This window comes from Dipodomys merriami, unplaced genomic scaffold, assembly GCF_024711535.1.
Source record: "Dipodomys merriami isolate MVZ:Mamm:240054 unplaced genomic scaffold, mDipMer1.0.p SCAF_213, whole genome shotgun sequence".
NCBI lineage: Eukaryota > Metazoa > Chordata > Mammalia > Rodentia > Heteromyidae > Dipodomys > Dipodomys merriami.
The window spans coordinates 1,994,010-2,012,586 of NW_027203527.1; the positions used below are offsets into that span (position 1 = coordinate 1,994,010).

Genomic DNA, 18,577 nt, shown 5'->3' on the forward strand with positions numbered 1-18,577 from the left:
CTTTGCGGATTGTGTTGCCTGGATATCTACCTCACCTGTTATCAGTGATAGAAATAGTCTTAAGAGGTAGAATCACGACTTGGATTGGATGAGTTAATTTTCTCCCAGAGTATATTCTCTGAGATATCTTTTAGCACTAAAAATGCCTGTATGTTTGTCTTAGATCCTCTAAAGCCCCCAGACAATAATAAAACCTATGAAAATCATGCAATATTTTAGTCATAAAATATGGTAATATGTTCCCCTCTTTTAAAAATGTACTTGATAAACAGTAGACACCAATAATAGGGATAATAGGGGAAATCTCACAATTGTAGGAATTTGTTTTCCAATTCTTTTTCATATTTTTCTTAAGAATATTGTTTTTTTCCAAATGGTTCTATAAAACTAAGTAAAAGAGGTAAAATTATTATAAAATGGATAGTATAGCTGGTGCAGATGAGGGTATTAGAGCTCTTATGTAAGAAATATGGTTAGGTTTTTACAAAGGTTAGCAGGGATTAATGGGCATACCATTTGCTTAATTTATAAATTAGTTTGGACACTTTACACTTCGCTGTCCATTCTGTGTCCATTTTTTCATGAGCTAGTTGGCTTAAAGCTACATTAAGCTTTCTCGGTCATGTAGAATCTAGTTAGGCTTTTTGGTTTATTTCATGGGTAGAGCATGAAGTATTTGACAAAATTTGATCTGACAGCTTCAAAGTTATGTAACACAGAACAGAAGCTTAACAACAGAAAGAGGGAGAATTGGTGGACTTAGCACAGCCAGCCTGTATCTTTATCCAGAACCTTACGTTCTTCCCGTTGCTTCTCTAAACTGGGCAGAGCCACTATAAGGCACTGATAGTTTTAAAATCACTGAGATTTGAAAAACAGCTTTAGGATTTTAGGGGTGAAAAGGTCTTTAGGATTATTCTGTCTAGTTGCATCACATTATCACTGAGAATACAAAAGCCTAAAGAGAGTAAATAACTTTCCTGTGGTCATAAAGATAAAGTTAGTGGCAGAGTGGACCTAGGAACCAAAGTCATAGAATTCCAATTCCAGTGCATATTTCATATTATTTATTTTCACATTATTTTACAAAAAATGCTATATAACCATGACAAAATATTGTTTTTATACTGAATTAAAATAATTATTTTATTTTGTATATAATGACTTATCCTTCATTGCCAGGATTCATGGTTGTTTTTTTTCTTTTTTTTTTTTTTTGGGTCCAGTCGTGGGGCCTGAACTCTGGGCCTGGGCGCTGTCCCTCAGCTCTTCAGCTCAAGGCTAGCGCTCTACCACTTGAGCCACAGCGCCACTTCCGGCTTTTTTCTTTTTGCTTATATGGTGCTGAGGAATCGAACCCAGGGCCTCAGGCTTGCAAGGCAAGCACTCTACCACTGAGCCACCTTCCCAGCCCGGTTGTTTTTTTTCTTATCCCATTAGCAGCATGATGTTAGTTAAGGCTTTTAAACTGTAAATTTCTTTCTTGCATTGATAATCTGGAGGTAATAAGTACCTCATTAGATGTTACATAAAGCCTGACACATGGACACTCCCAGTACATATTACTTCCTGCTGTTACTGATCTATAATCATTCCTAATTCTTTAATTGCCCTTCAAATTTAATACAATTAAACATTGCAAATGACAGGTTTTTCAAACATTAGATTATTTTAGAAGGTTCCTGTGTCTGTGCGCACACCTTTGGAATTAATTTATTTTTGTTTTTATTGAAAACGGATAGATATGGTTGTTTTTAACTTGTATTCACAACTTTTATTTTATTTTTCCCAGTGCTTATCTGTGTGAAAATTTGAATGTATCTTAAGTTTTCAGACTTGGAAAACAGGATTGTTTAAACTTCAATAAAAATTTACATCATTGACTAACAATATAGATGAGCTCCACAGTTATTTTTCTACTTGCAGTATTTGATCTAGGAAAGTTTAAGAATGATGAGTTTTGTTTTATACTCTAGTCATATTTCACTTGATTTTGATTTGTAGGAAAATCTTATCTGGTGAATATAGAGTATGTTTTGTTCCATTATCTTTTTCCTCTCCTCCCCTTCCTTCTCCTTCTCTCCCCTCTCTTTACCTCCCCAGTTTGTTTTTGGAGGTTCTAAGGATTGAGCCCAGGGCCTCCAACAGTATTGTCTAAAATGTGCTGATGTAGTACTTGTGATTTAATGTTTTAAAATTATATTCAGTGGACATTTAAATTAAAATAGACATTTTAATGCCAGTTAGGAGAATGCAAATCTAACATATCAAGTTGGTTGTAGATCTTAGTATTTTAGGATGTTTCTATTAAAAGCAAGTTCACATTTTGATATATGTCATACCATGGGCAACCTTGAACCCATCATGGGTAGTGAAATAAGCAAATACAAAAGGACTGTTTGTGTATGACTCTTACTTGTAAGAGTCTCAGAATAAATAGCTAAACTCAGAGAAAAATGGAGGTTGTTCCTGGGGTGAGGGGAAAGAGAAATGGAAAGTTACTGTTTAATTGGTACAGATTTTTCTGTTTGGTGTAAGAAAGTTCTGAAGATGGATACTGGTGGCTTGTGTAAAACATTGTGAGCAAGTATACTGCCATTGAACTGTACACTTAAAAGTGATAAAGGGACTGGGAATGAGACTTCGTGATAGAGTGCTTGCCTTGCATGCATGAAGCCCTGGGTTCCATTCCTCAGTGCACATAAACAGAAAAAACCGGAAGTGACGCTGTGGCTCAAGTGGTTGAGTATAGAGAGGCTAAGGGACAGTCTGAGGACTGCTGAAAAAAAGAAAAAAGTGATTAAAATAAGACATTAAGATGATAAATGTTGTTATGTATATTTTAACTGTAATTTAAGGAGGAAGCAGTGGGATGTGTGTGTGTGTGATTATTTATTGAATTTATTTTTGTGCTTGTCCTGGGTCTTAACCTTAGAGCCTGAGCACTCACTATCCTTGACCTTTTTTACCCAAGGCTAGCTCTCTGCTACTTGAGCTACAACTCCATTTCCAGCTTTTTTTTTTTTTTGAGAGTGCAATTTTGTTTGGAGATAAGAATCTAGAGGACTTTTGGCCTAGATTTGTGTCCTCAGTAGCTGGGATTATAAGCATGAGCCACTGGTGCCTGGCAGTGTGTAGGTTATTTTTAAAAGAGTAAAGACACTTGGAACAAAGACAGATGTTGAGGTGATAACACAAAATATTGAAGTTTGAGTAACATCAGGATAGAGGAATAATCAATAGATTAGAAGAACTGGCTGGCCTGTGTTCCCAGCCATGTACAGGGCAGACAAACCTTTTCAGTTGTAAAATGTAAATGTATATTTGGAATTTTTAAATAAGACATTATTTAAAATATTTAAAAACCATATCATAGTAACAGATGAAAAAGAAAAGATCACTCATAAACTTGCTGTTTGATCAGGTCTTTTTTCTTTTGGTCAGTAGTATGTCCTTTGCCTAAACTTTTTTTTCTTCCTTTTTTATGTCTTTTATTGTAAAAATACTGTATAGAGGGGTTACAGTTACATGAGTAAGGTAATAAGTACTTTTTCTAGCCAGCATTGTTACCTTCCCTCCCTCCCCCCACCAAAGTTGTAAAGTTCTTTGTCTAAACTTTTTTTAATTTAATTTTTTGGTCATACAGGGTGAATTAAGGGCCAGGGCACTCTCCCTTACCTTTTTTATTCAAGGCTGGAGCTCTACCACTTGAACCACAGCTCCAACTCCAAACTGTGATCCTCCGATCTCAGTCTCTTCAGTAGCTGGGATTACAGGAGTAAGCTACTGGTGCCCATCACTGCTGTATTATTTTTATGTGGTGGTTTTTATAGACCAGGTTTTTGACAGTAGTTTTCAAATATTGATTTTAAACTCCATCCTTTAGAGTATTACTTTGAGGAAAAAAGCTTATAAAATGTGTTTCAGACATACAGTATTTTGGTAGATAATACATAAATGAATCTTGTGAATTTACTTAAGGGGAATATTGTATTAATCCTATTGCATTTCATCCAATCAGTGATATGACATAAAAATATCTTACAATGTTTTTCTTCATGAGTCTCTGATACATATATTCAGATATTTGAATATATGATATTTGGGATCTTGTTTATAACAGAGGATGGATAGTGCATTTTCTTGACTAGTATCCTAATTAATGCTTCTTTTATCCACTGTTGGTTCTGTGTTTATAATTTCCTCTAAAATTTTAACTGTCAGAATCAGTAAATTGAAACATACTGTATTTCTTAGTTTTGTTTTTACATGTTAGGTTTATGATTGAGATATAAAGATTTACCTAAGCGAACAAACAGGCTTCTTTAACTATAACATGTTTCTTTTAGTTTGTGGTTCTTTTCTTTTCTTTCTTTTTTTTTTTTTTTTTGGTAATCATGTGGCTTGAACTCAGGGTCCTGGACACTATCCCTGAGCTCTTTTTGCTCAAAGCTAGAGCTTTACCACGTTGAGCTATAGCACCATTTCTGGTTTTCTGGTGATTAGTTGGAGATAAGATTCTTGTGAGCTTTCTGTTCCAGCTGGCTTTGAACTGTGATCCTCAGAACGCAGCCTATTATAGGCATGAATTCCAGTGCCCTGCTTTTGTGGTCCTTTTCAAACTCGAACATATTTACCTAAGCTTCTAGTTGATCTCTTTTGAAATTCATAGGGCCTATTTATTTATTGTTTGGCTTGTTTGTTTTGAGGCAGGGACTTGTGTAGCCAAGGCTGGCCTGAGCCTCTTGAGTGTTTAGATAATAGGCCTGTGCTTCCAAACTGTCTTATTTAACTTTTTATCATGGAAAATTTCAAGAGAACACCAATCAGAGAGAGTTCTTTCCACACAGTGTTTGATATGTCTCTTAAGTTTCTTTTCTTTTATATTACTGTATTACTCCATGCCACAAACTTGTTGAAGAAAGTATTACTGTAAATTGGCTAACTGCATACTTAGGCATCCTTTAACTCATTTCTCTAATGGATTCATTTGATTTGGGTCAAATTTTCTTGTTGTATTCCATCAGGATGATGCAATATATACTTTCCTAACTTTTAGTAAGACTGATTAGCCTGGTGGTATAGAGTGAAATAGTGAAATAGAGTGCATATATCCACCATAAGAGTCCTACAAGACTGCTTATAGAAGCTTTATTCAAAATTATTCAATATTGGCAACAGCCCAGTTGTCTATTATTAGAGTGGGCAAATAAATTTGTATATGATAGAATACCACATAACAACAAAAAGGGCAAATTAACTAATAGATGCAACAACATTTGTGTTGCTCATAGAAATAATACTGATGTAAAGAGTTAATAGAAATTATTCTGATTGATTTCAGACCATTGAAATAATATTATTTTTAATTGTTATTATAAAGGTGATATACAGAGGGGTTACAGTTATATAAGTCAGGTAAAGAATGCGTCTCTTTATGGACAGTGTTACCTCTTCTCTTGCTCTCTCCCCATTTTTCCCTCTTGTCCCTACCCATAAGTTGTATTGTTCATTTTCAACATAGTGTCTAGTGAGTACCACTGCTGTATTTGTTCACCCTTTGTCCTTTCATTTCTGTGCCTCCCCTCTTCCCCTTGCAAAGTGAAACAATACTATTAAAAAGTCTTCCTTGGCAGGGCACTGGTGGCTCATGCCTGTCTGTAACCCTAGCTACTTAGGAGGCTGAGATCTGAGAATTGCATTTCAGAGCCAGCCTGGGCAGGAAAGTTGGTGACACTCTTTTCTCCAATTAACTACCCAGGTTGCTGGAGGTGGAGCTGTGGTTCAATTGGTAGAGTGTTAGCCTTGATCAACAAACAAACAAACAAAAACCCTGGGACAGTGCCCAGGCCCTGAGTTCAAGCCCCAGGACCGGCACAAAATGAATGAATGAATGAATGAATGAATGTTTTTCTTTTCCCTATTGATGAAGATACACCTTAGCTAATCAGTTTCCTTAGGCGTGTGTGTGTGTGTTTCTGTATATGCTAGCATGTATATTTATAAATGTTTGTTCTTGCTTTTCTGAGCTTGAGATGCTTTATTAGGTTATCTATGTAGTATCTTTCTGATTTTTTTAATGTAGGAAATGATGGCTATCCATTTTCCTCTTAGTGTACTGCCTTTTCAGTGTCTCAAAGGTTCTCATGAGTTGTGTTTTCATTTTCATTTGACTCTAGGCTTTTGAGTATGCGTGTGTGTGTGTACATGCGTGCGCACATGTGTGCGTGCGCGTGTGTGCGTGCCCTTGCGTACGCCAGTGCTTGAATTCAGGGCTTGAGTTCTTTTTGCTGAAGGCTATAATTCTACCACATTCAGCTTTTTGTTAGTTAATTGAAGATGAGATCTCATGGACTTGCCCTACCCAGGCAGGTTTTGAACTGAGATCCTCAATTCTCAGCCACTCAAGTATCTAGGATTACAGGCATGAGCCACTAGCATCTAGCTGATTCTAGGCATTAAAAAAATTTCCTTCTTTATTTTTTCAGTGACTTACTGATGATCATCTACAAAGGTTTAGGCTCCATATATTTGAGTAGTTTCTACAGTTCCTGATTTCTAGTTTTATTCCATTGTTATCTGATAAAATTAAGGAGGTCATTTCAATTTTATTTATTCAAACTTGCTTAAATACAATCAATTTTGAAGAAAGTTCCCTGGACTACTGAGAAGAATGTGTATTCTGTGGCTTTTGAGGTAGACTATTCTGTAGATATCTGTTAAATCCATTTGATCTGTAATGTTGCTCTGACATTTCTTGATTGTTTTGTCTGGATGGCCTGCATTTGAAATGAGTAGTGCATTACAGTCACCCACTTGTTTTGGAGTTGAGTTCTGTCTGAACTTTTTTGTCTGCTTGAGTTTTCTTTATGAAATTAGGTGTACCAGTATTCAGTGCTTATACATTTAAATTGTGATAATCTTTTCATGGATATTTTCTTTACCAATATGAATGAACTTCTTTGTGTCTTCTAGTATTTGTTTGAAATCTGCTTTCTCATATAATGAGGATAGCTACTCTTGCTTACTTCTGAGCTACATTTCACTTTTAAGTCTGTGTTTGTCTCTTTGCCAGTGAGATGAATTGCCTGTCTAGTGTTTTGTTTTGTTTTTGTGGTACAGTAGAGGGGCTTGAACTTTTTGCCTTATGCTTGCTAGATAATCACTGTACCACTTGAGCCATGCCCTCAGCTATTTTTGGAATACTGTCTTCTTGTTTTTATCCTCAGGCCAGCTTAGACCTCAATTTTCCTATTTTAATTTCACACATAGTTGGGATAACTGTGGCCAACTGTTAGTGGAGTTGAGATCTCATTAACTTTTTATCTGGCTGGCCTGGGACTATAGTCTTCTCAATCTATCTCCTGAGTGACTGGGATTATGAGTGTGAGTCACCACATCTAGCCAGTTTTGAGAATTGAGAGCATTAACTTTCAGAGTTGTTATTGAAAGGATATAATAATTCCTGCCATTTAGTGATTTTTTTTTTACTACTAATTTTTTAACTCACTCTTATTTGCTCATTAATTTATGTGGTAAAAATTATTCTTTCCTGTATACTCACGTTGCATTTATTTTTCTTGTTGGGTTAAAATTCCTATAGTTTGTTCTATGTTCATGAATTGCTTTAGCTTTTGTTTATCATAGAAGGTTTTTGTTTTTCTCCCAATTAGGAAGGTTAGCTTACTGGATATAGTAGTCTAGGTTGGCAGTTATTTCCTTTCAGAGCTTAAGAAATCTGCCATTTCCAGGCACTGATGGCTCATTCCTATAATCTTGCTCAGGATACTGAGAACTGAGGGTTGTGGGTTGAAGCCACTTGGGTAGGAAAGTCTATGAGACTCTTATCTCTAGTTAACAACCAAAAAGTAAGAAGTAGAGCTATAGCTCAAGTAGTAAAGTACCAGCCTTGATTGAAAAAGCTCAGAGCTCTGAGTTCAAACCCCTGGACTGGTATTTAAAAAAAAAAATCCATCATTGTAGTGGGTTTGTCTTTTATGGGTGATTTGGCATTTTCCTCTTTTAGTTTTCAATATATATTTTTTTACTCTGTATAGTTGATGTTTTAACTATGATATGTGGAATGGTTCTGTTTTTGTTTATATATGTTTGGAGTCCTAGAAGCATCTTATTTGGAAGACAATTTCTTTCTCAATATTGAAAAGTTTTCTACTATTTCTTTTCTTTTCTTTTTTTTTTTTGGATCCAGTCATGGGGCCTGAACTCTGGGCCTGGGTGCTGTCCCTCAGCTCTTCAGCTCAAGGCTATCACTCTACCACTTGAGCCACAGCGCCACTTCCCGGCTTTTTTCTTTTTGCTTATGTGGTGCTGAGGAATCGAACCCAGGGCCTCATGCATGCAAGGCAATCGCTCTACCACTGAGCCACCTTCCCAGCCCCTCTACTATTTCTTTATTGAATAATTTTTCCATGCCTTTAGCTGTAATGTTTTTCTTCTATGCCTATGATTCATAGGTTTGGTCTTTTAATGGTGTCCTAGCGGTCTTCGTGCTTTATTTGTACTTATTTGTTTCTATCTGATTTTTATTACACATTTATTTTGTCTTCTGGCTCTGATACTCTGTCTTCCATTTGATAAGTTTATGGAGAATCTATTAACAGTATTTTATTTGACTTGACTTTTTCAGAATTCCTGTATTGAAATTTGTATCTTGAATTGTATTCTCTATTTCATGCAGCTTTATACAGTTTCTTTGCAATCTTTTAAAATTCATTTAGCTGCTTATATATATGTGTCTGTGTGTATATATATATACATATATCTATACATATATGTATAGATATGTGTATATGTATACACATATATATACACATATATATGTATATATATACACACATATATATTCTCTTTGAATTCATTGAAGTGTTTGTATACATCATCCTCAATTTGTTGATCATTCTTTTTTTTGTCGGTCATGGGGCCTGAACTCTGGGCATGGGCGCTGTCCCTCAGCTCTTCAGCTCATGGCTAGCGCTCTACCACTTAAGCCACAGCATCATGTCCGGCTTTTTCTGCTTATGTGGTGCTGAGGAATTGAACCCAGGGCTTCATGCATGCAAGGCAAGCACTCTACCACTGAGCCACCTTCACACCATTCATTTGAGTTCAGTATTTGAGATTTCATCTATTTCATCATCATTGTACCCTGTATGTGGGATTTGTTCTTTTGCCTTTAAATTTTTTTCTTATGTTTGTGTTTTATGATTTGCTTTTAAGTCAAGGTGTTAACTGGAGGTTGTAACCACTTGAAGTCTTTCAGTTAATTTTTTATGTTCAGGAAGGGTTGAATTGTAAGGTTGATGTACCATTTCTTGCCCTTAGTCTTGGGGTATAACTCAGCAATAATAAATTCACTAATTTACCCAGAGTTCAAGCCCCATGACCAAAAAAAAGAAAAAAATGCACTAATTTAGAACCAAGCAGATACTTGGATAAAGTAAAAAACAGTTGGAGATATCATCTGTATCCCCCCATAATATTGTACTGTATACAAAAGAGACTAGGGTTCTTTCTTATATGGTGTGCTAGAGCTCTAGAAAAAAAAAAGCTAAGAATTTCAAAATTAGGTAGGAAAAGTAAACATGGAAGCAAAGGAACGAAAAAAGAAGAAAGCAGATGGAGAAAGTAGATGAAGTATGTGGGGTAAATGAAATAATCATGTTAAAAATAAGTAGTCAGTGATTAGAAAAGGATAGAATAAATGGAATTTTTTTTAAAAGAAAGAAAAAAGGAAGACAGGTGTACATAGGAATAAAGCTTAGCTGGTTTTGAAGAGAGGCTTGCGGACACCTGTACAGACCCATTTTTCAGTTTAGTATATTATTATTTGCAAATAATGATAGTTCTACCCTCCCATCCCACACCCATCTGTTAGGTCTCTAATTGTTTTCCCTTATGTAATTGCTTTGGTTAATACCTGAGAAATATTATATGGTGATAGAGTCTATATTTTTCTTGACTTTAATAGAAAAGCCCATAAAGCTTAAAAACTTTAAAACATTCTTAAAAGAAGTGAAATGAATAATTGTGTTTTAAAGATATTTGTATATCAGATACAGTTTAAGTACCACAATATTTACTCATTGCAATTGTACAATGTAATGCTTTAAAAAAGTACATTTGTAGGATGTGGAGTTGTGGCTCAGGTGGTAGAGCACTAGCATCAAGCTGAGAAAGCGCAGGGACAGTACCCAGGACTGGCAAAAAAAAAAAAAAAAAAAGTAAAGGGAGGTGAAGGGTAAACAAAGGAGGAGGTTGCAATGCTTGGTAAGAAATGTATGCATTATCCTGCCCATGTAATTGTAACCCCTCTGTACATTTGTAGGGCTAGTTTTTAAAGTAAGTTTATTATTTTAAAATTGTTATTATAAAGGTGATGTACAAGGGTATTACACTTACATAATTCAAGTAATGAATATATTTCTTTTTGGAGAGTGTCACCCCTTCCCTTGCTCTCTAGGGCTGTATAATTCTTCACTATAACCCAGTTGTGGAACATTTGCATCATTTCAAAAAGTTCCCTAAGCGCTTTGCTTTGAAACAGGGTCTCCCTTTTTTTCCTGGGCCCTTGCCTGGATCATGATCGTCCCATTTTATACTTCCTGTGATAGCTGAGATGATAGATATATGTCACTATATTTAGTTTCTTTCCTTTGAAATGGGGTCTTGTAATTTTTTTCCCCCTGGGCTTGCCTAAAACTATATTCCTTCCAATTTCAGCCGCTCAATTAACTAAGATTACAGGTGTAAGCACCCAACACCTGACCTGCATTGTGTCCTTTTGTAAGGGTTTTTTATGTTGAGGGTTATATACATAAACTATATATTTATATATATGAAGTCATATGTATATGTATAAGTATATATAATGTATATACATATATACATCTGAAAATATAGGTATATACATATAGATATGAAGTTATGTATATTTTTTTATGTTATATGGCTTATATCTATATAATTACATACATTTTTATCATTGAAGAAAGAATCCATAAATTCTTATTTCATTGCCATTTTTAAAACAGATTAAATATGTTAGAAAGTATTTTTTTTCCTTTTATATATCTGATTAAATAAACAGGCTTAAAATAACTTGGCATAGACAATAGAAAACCTGCTACAATGAAATCTAGCAAAATCACAGAACTTTTGTCTGTAGGGAAGATGGCATTTCCTACTCTGAAGCAAGCTGTTCATATTGTTTGTTAAGGAGGATGGCCTTCCCCGTGGATTTGCTGAATAACTGCAGTCATGAGGAATTAGAAAGTTCTGCTGAAGATTACATGTCAGATTTAAGGTGTGGAGACCCTGAAAATCCAGAATATTTTTCTTTTCTCAATCTTACGGTAAGGCCTTCAGTGATTTTTGCCAATCGTTTGGCCGAGTTTCTGCATAAAATCTGCATTCTTTTCTAAATATTCATTTTAGTATTTGCTACTCTGTTTTGAAATCTTTATTAGGAAAATGTGTTAGTATTGGTTGAATAGAGGATCATGACTGATTTTTTAAAAAGAGAAAACCCACAAATTATTGTTAAATGTTTGTCTTTCAAATTATAAACAAAAAGTTTACTAATTATGCTGACTAGTTACCAACTAGAACTAAAATTTAGTTTAGATTTGGATTTTGAGTTGAGAAATTTCTTTTTAATTAAAAAATCAGGAAGACATAGTACATTATTGTGTCATGAATCTTTGGTTTTTAAAAATAGTAAAATTAAAAATTCTAGTTAATAATCGAGGATACATTGTGATGGACCCTTAGACTTGGAATCATTTGAATTCCACTGTGAAATAAGATGGGAAGAATCATTTTAGGCCTCAGATTTGTCTTCTAGAAATTATATGGATATATAAGATTTCAAGTCTTCACTAGCACCAATATTTTGTAATTCATTAATATGGAAAGTAAATGAAGAATTAGTACTGGGTTAATGAAGGCAGAAATAACATTAAAATAGGGGCTGGGAAAGTGGCTCAGTGGTAGAATGTTTGCCTTGCGTGAATGAGAGCCGGGTTCGATTCCTCAGCAACATATAAGCAGAAAATGTCGGAATGGCGCTATGGCTTAAGTGGTAGAGTGCTAGCCTTGCGCTGAAGAGCTGAGGGACAGCGCCCAGGCCTAGAGTTCAGGCCCCAGGACTGACGAAAAAAAAGAACATTAAAATATTGCATGTATCATACTGAAAAATAAATGTGCCTAACTAGTTTCTATTACTAGAAAATGATCAATGTCTTCCTCATGTAGTCCACGTAAAGATGGTAAGTTACAGTTGGTTTGGGGGGCCTATCATAGCTTTTGTTTTTATTTAGTGGTATGTCTAGGGCTTAGTAATATTTGTTGAAATAAATTTTTTACTTTCACTCCCCAGGCAGCACAATTGTTCTAAAAGTTTGACTGAGTTTACTTTCTGTATTTTTTTGCTCTTTTCTTGAGAAACTAGGTATATTGTGTTCTATGAAATTAACTTTTATAATTAAAATAAATGTAAGGAAAGTTTAATGTTTTAGTAGTGTTTTGTTATCTGTTTTCTAACAACCACTTTACTAATCTTAAATCTGTTATCCTTTCAGATTCCCATTAGCCTCTCAAGTGTAGGCTTTGTACCTCTTTATGGTGGAGATCAGACTCAGAAAATTCTTGCTCTTTTTGCACCCGAGGATTCACTTACAGGTCTCCTTTTTGCTTTGATTTTGTTAACTGAGGTGTTTTTCTTCAAATAGGAATTTATTAATAAGGTGGCTATATGGGGCTGGGAAGGTGGCTCAGTGGTAGAGCGCTTGCCTTTCATGCATGAGGCCCTGGGTTCGATTCCTCAGCACCACATAAGAAAAAAGAAAAAAGCTGGCAGTGGCCCTGTGACTCAAGTGGTAGAGCGCTAACCTTGAGCTGAAGAGCTGAGGGACAGCGCCCAGGCCCAGAGTTCAGGCCCCACAACGGGACCCCCCCCCAAAAAAAAAAAAGAAGGTGGCTATCTGAAGGAAGTTTCTTTTAATGTTTTAGATTAATTGTTTAATAGGTAAAATAAAATGAAATTGTACAAATGGGGTTACAGTGTATCATATAGTATAAAATGTGTATATAGGTACTGAATATGTAGCTTAGTAAAACAGTAGTAAAGGCCTGGGTTCTTGGGTTCAAGTCCTAGCACTATCAAAAAAATGAAGAAAATAAAGTGTAGATATATTTAAGAGTGACTACATGAACCTTACTAAATAGTAAAATTGTTTATATTAACGCCTAAGACTTAAATGTTAATCATCATTTATTCTATTTTAGCTGTGGCACTTTACCTTGCTGATCAGTGGTGGGCCATTGATGATATTGTGAAAACATCTGTTCCTTCAAGAGAGGGACTTAAGCAGGTAACAAAAGGTCCTATAATTCACTGTTTAAATGGGATAGCTTATTTCCCCATTTCATTATAACCATGCTACATTATATTGGTATTTTATTCTTATAATGAATCCACCCCTCAAGTTAGGCTTCCTCTGTTTTGTATGATTCCACATGTTTCTGAGAGGAACTAACTATTGAACTGCGGTTACCTTTATCCACTTAAGATTCTGATTTTTCTTAGCTGCCTAAGGAGGGACTGTGGTTGCTGAGCTTCTTGTCTCTAGGAGTGATTAACTACAAAATTGGTTTGTTGGTTGAGCCTTACATGCTAGCCTATCCTACTTTAGCTGGGGAATAACCAAGTTGTTGGAGACCAAGATGCACAGCTTTCTGGCCTCTTCGGGGGATTAAGTAGATGCCAACCAGCTTCAGTGCAGGGATACAGGACGGGCATATATAAGAGAGAAAAGCTATAGAAATCAAGTTGTAATATGAAGTGTTAACATCTTCCTTCTGGAAGAGTATGATTTTTTTTTGGAGGGGGGGTCTGGTCGTGGGGTCTGAACTCTGGCCTGGGTGCTGTCCCTCAGCTCTTCAGCTCAAGGCTAGCACTCTACCACTTGAGCCACAGCGCCACTTCCGGCTTTTTTTTTTTTTTCTGCTTATGTGGTGCTGAGGAAGTGAACCCAGGGCGTCAAGCATGCAAGACAAGCGCTCTACCACTGAGCCACCTTCCCAGCCCAAGAGTATGATTTTTTAATATAAGTTGAGGAATAGGACAGTTGACTAAGTTGAGATACATTAGACCTGTCTTTCTTTAAGAGAATAATGACTTTCTTAGAGATGTACTACTGTGTTTTTTTGTTTTTGTTTTTGTTTTTGTTTTTTGTTGTTGTTGTTGGTCATGGGGCTTGAACTCTGGGCCTGGGCCCTGTACCTCAGCTCTTCAGCTCAAGGCTAGAACTCTACCACTTGAGCCACAGCGCCACTTCCAACTTTTTCTGCTTATGTGGCGCTGAGGAAGCGAGCCCAGGACCTCATGCATGCAAGGCAAGCACTCTACCAGTGAGCCACCTTCCCAGCCCACTACTGTTTTTGTTTTTGGGTCCGGTCATTGGGCTTGAACTCTGGGCCTGGGCGCTGTCCCTCAGCTCTTCAGCTCAAGGCTAGTGCTCTATCACTTGAGCCACAGCGCCACTTCCGGCTTTTTTTCTTTTTGCTTATGTGGTGCTAAGGAATCGAACCTAGGGCCTCATGCATGCAAGCCAAGCGCTCTACCACTGAGCACCTTCCCAGCCCCCCACTACTGGTTTTTAACAGATGCATAAATCTTGTTAATTAATCCTAACAGGAAGAAAGACTTGCTTTGGGGAATAAACAGATACAAATATGTACCCTATACGTGTCCTAAAAAACAAACATGTATCCTGATACTTGTCCTCTAAAAGGTTTTTAGGATAGGCTAAATCTGTAAAATCTTGTCAAATCTAGTGTCAGCTACTTTTTTTCAATTTTGTGGGGTAATTGAACCAATCAGAAGAAACAAGGAAATGATCTCAAAAAGCCTTGAAATCTAGGATAGAAAAGTGAGAATCTTGCAGGTTACTGTGTTGTTACTATTTCTCCTGTGTTGTTACTATTTCTCCTTTTTGAGTTTGAAACTTTGGAAGAGATCACACTCCAAAGGGAAGAAAAGATGGAAGGAAAGTGTAGTACAGTTAGTATTGTTTGTTCCTTCTGGATATTGTATTAATTTGTGAGTGTGTGTGTGTATGTATGTATGTATGTGTGTATGTGTGTATGAAGGTATGAGTGTATGCATATACTGGTCTTGGAGCTTGAACTCAGGGCCTGAGTGTTGAGTGCTATCCCTGAGATTTTTTGCTCACAGCTAGTGCTCTACCACTTGTGCCACAGCTTTGCTTCCATCTTTTTTGTGGTTTATTGGAGATAAGAGTTTCTATGACTTTCCCGACTGGGCAGGCTTTGAACAGTGCTCTTCAGATCTGAGCATCCTAAATAGCTAGGATTATAGGAGTAAGCTACCAGTGCCTGACTCAGATATTACATTAAAGAAAAATTGATCAGTAAAGTCATAGGAGAGAGTACCTATTATTACTACTTCATAAACCCAGGACCTTGAACAATTGACTTACTTGTTATAAACCTTATTTCATTTTGTCTGATATGTTGATAAAACCTCTGAATTTGTCTTGAAAACTCCACTGTCTCATCAGTCTGTTCAGTGTTTGTAATTATAATGGCCATGTGCCAGACTTGTAGAGGGACGTCAAAGATCTGGAGCATTTATTTCCAAAGGAGCAAATTGACAAGAGTACCTCACACTGTTAGTTTAGCCTTTTCTTTCATTGTTATAATGTTTAGTTTTGGTATAAACTTTAGAGGAATATCATGGCTATATTCAAATAACTAGTTTTCTGTGTAGCTGCAGAAGTTCATAATATGATTTTTGTGAAATAGATTCCAGCTCAGTTTGAGGAAAAAAATTATGTTAATTGGGACTGAAAGGAAGGAATGATCTTGTCAGTTAGTGCTAATCAGTTCTGCCATTTAGTGTATTATTTTGTATGGTAGATCCCTACCAGGGATACTTTGGGCACTAGTATATGCATATAGTTAATCCTTTCTCTCTACTCCACAGATCAGAAGATGAAGTTGTCTTCTTTTAGAAGTACTTGAGGGAATATAGACTTTATGAACAGAACCCTTGTTTTTATTTTTATTTTATTTTATTTCATTTTATTTTGGGGTCTGGTCATGGGGCCTGAACTCTGGGCCTGGGTGCTGTCCCTCAGCTCTTCACCACTTGAAGGCTAGCACTCTACCACTTGAACCACAGCGCCACTTCCGGCATTTTTTTCTGCTTATGTGGTGCTGAGGAATCAAACCCAGAGCCTCATGCATGCAAGGCAAGCACTCTGCCATGAGCCACCTTCCCAGCCCAACCCTTGTTTTTAGTGCTAAAGATATCTGTAGGGAATAGATGGCTATTGAATGTTAAAAGGCTGTTGATGTTGTTGGGTCACTGTGACCATAGGTCTCATGTGTAGAAGGTGAAGTAGTGCTTCTGGTCTGTGATTGCCTTAAGTCTGTGTTTCACAGTCCTTCCCCCAGGCCACAGTTTTTGTTCATCTGGTCTAGCAGAGGGGTGTAGGGGTGGTAGTAGAGAACTAAGGTATTCCTGTAAGTATAGATAAGACAAGGCTGTTAAAAGAACATTTCACCTGGGGCTGGGAAGGTGGCTCAGTGGTAGAGCGCTTGCCTTGCATGCATGAGGCCCTGGGTTCAATTCCTCAGCACCACATAAGAAAAAAGCTGGAAGTGGTGCTGTGGCTCAAGTGGTAGAGCACTAGCCTTGAGCTGAAGAGCTGAGGGACAGCACCCAGGCACAGAGTTCAGGCCCCATGACTAGATAAAAAAAAAAAAAAAAAAGAACATTTCACCTGAAAAACAAGAGGCAGATGCCTTTTCCCAAGGGTATGATTATGGTTTCCTTCATCAAATGAGGTAATTGCTCTTAAAGTCTTCAGGGGATAACTTTCTTTTCTTTTCTTTTCTTTTTTTTTTAATGTGGAGGCTGAAATGGGGCCAAAGAGAGTCTAAGCAGGGCATGTAGTGGATAGCAGTTAAAAATATGAGGAGATTTTGGGTCTCAGCATGGAAGCATGAAGAATAAAGAGATGCTAGGCTCCTGGTGCATTGGGAACCTGTTTTCCCTGGTTTTGAATTTGCTGAGACAGTATTCCATGCATAAAATGTGCTTTTGGAAATGGGTTGTTACTGTCATGAATGATTAACGTCAACTCTATGATGATAAAATGGCTTACAAAGTATTGTATTCAGAGTGCTGTGAATGCCAGTAGGAGGTGTGGGTTCAGAGAGCAAGATGAGTAAAATTTCCTAATGGCGCTGCATATTGTAACTACTGTGCCTGTTGTCCAACTCTATTTGTAGGTGAGCACTCTTGGGGAAAGAGTGGTTCTGTATGTTCTGAATCGAATTATTTATAGAAAACAAGAAATGGAGAGAAATGAGATCCCGTTCCTGTGTCACAGCAGTACTGATTATGCTAAGATTCTTTGGAAGAAAGGAGAGGCTATTGGGTTTTATTCAGTTAAACCTACAGGTAAGTATTTAAAAGTTATGTAAAGTATGTTATGGAGATCTCCATTTTAAACACTCAGACTGTATTTGTTAATATGTACTGCATATTATATAGTATTCCTACTTAGTATTTTTGGTACTATTTTGATGACTAGTACAGCTTCTTCACCCTCATCATTTTCTCAGCTCCATAGAGCCACTGAATAGAAAGATCTTGTCTGCTTACTTAGTGCATATAGACCCCCATGCTTGGTTACCACCAAACTATTCAAGTTTGCCTACTGTTGTGTACTCACCAAACCTGCCACACTTGGAATAATGAAAAAAGTCTTCCTTATTTCCATTATAAATCTTCCAAACTTAAATCTTCTGTTAAGATAAGGTATAGTCTAAAGATCTTACCAAACTCACTGTTGATTTGAAGATCAGTAGTAACTGATAGTGTTTTTTTTTGTTTTTGTTTTTGCTTGTCATGGGCCTTGAACTCAGGGCCTGGTCACTGTCCCCTGAGCCTCTTTGTGTTCAAGGCTAGCGCTCTACCACTTGAGCCACAGCGCCACTTCTAGCCTTTTTTTTTTTTTTTTTTTTTGAGTAGTTTATTGAGATAAGAGTCTCACAGGGACTTCTCTGCTTGGGCTGGCTTCAAACTTCGGTCCTCAGATCTCAGCCTCCTGAGTAGTTAATATTACAGGTGTGAGCCTCAAGCCCCCGACTGTGACTGATAGCTTTAATCCTATTTTTATGCTAATTATTTTATGCTAAATATTTCAGGTCTCCTTTCATATTTAATTCATGTGTGTGTTTGAAATAGAGCCAGTGATTTAAGTGTATTCAGAAATATTATTGCAATGTGGTGATAAAAAAGGTTTAATAGAATTTCATTGCATTGCATAAAAGATTGGTATTGAGGTATGATTTATAAAATAAAACATAGTGTTTTAATCTTTTATTTTATACAAGGCAGTTCCTATGTAAATTGTCAATGTTTTGCTGCTCACACATATCCTACAGGAAAACATCTCACAGACCTTTGGAATGCATGTTATTTTATAACTTTTTATTGAGGGCTTGCTTTCTGTGTAACACT

General features: G+C 36.6%; 1 protein-coding gene across 3 annotated transcripts in view; it reads left to right on the plus strand.

Moving 5' to 3' along the window:
- LOC138834393 (soluble lamin-associated protein of 75 kDa-like) overlaps positions 1-18,577 on the plus strand; it is a 51,565-nt gene that overhangs the window by 9,156 nt on the left and 23,832 nt on the right. For all 3 annotated transcript variants that reach the window (XM_070033029.1, XM_070033028.1, XM_070033030.1), the window contains exons 2-5: positions 11,237-11,372; positions 12,600-12,699; positions 13,306-13,391; positions 17,341-17,512. In XM_070033029.1, the coding sequence (XP_069889130.1) occupies positions 11,241-11,372; positions 12,600-12,699; positions 13,306-13,391; positions 17,341-17,512 (490 nt within the window). In that variant the 5' untranslated portion in view covers positions 11,237-11,240. The remainder of the gene's footprint in view (positions 1-11,236; positions 11,373-12,599; positions 12,700-13,305; positions 13,392-17,340; positions 17,513-18,577) is intronic.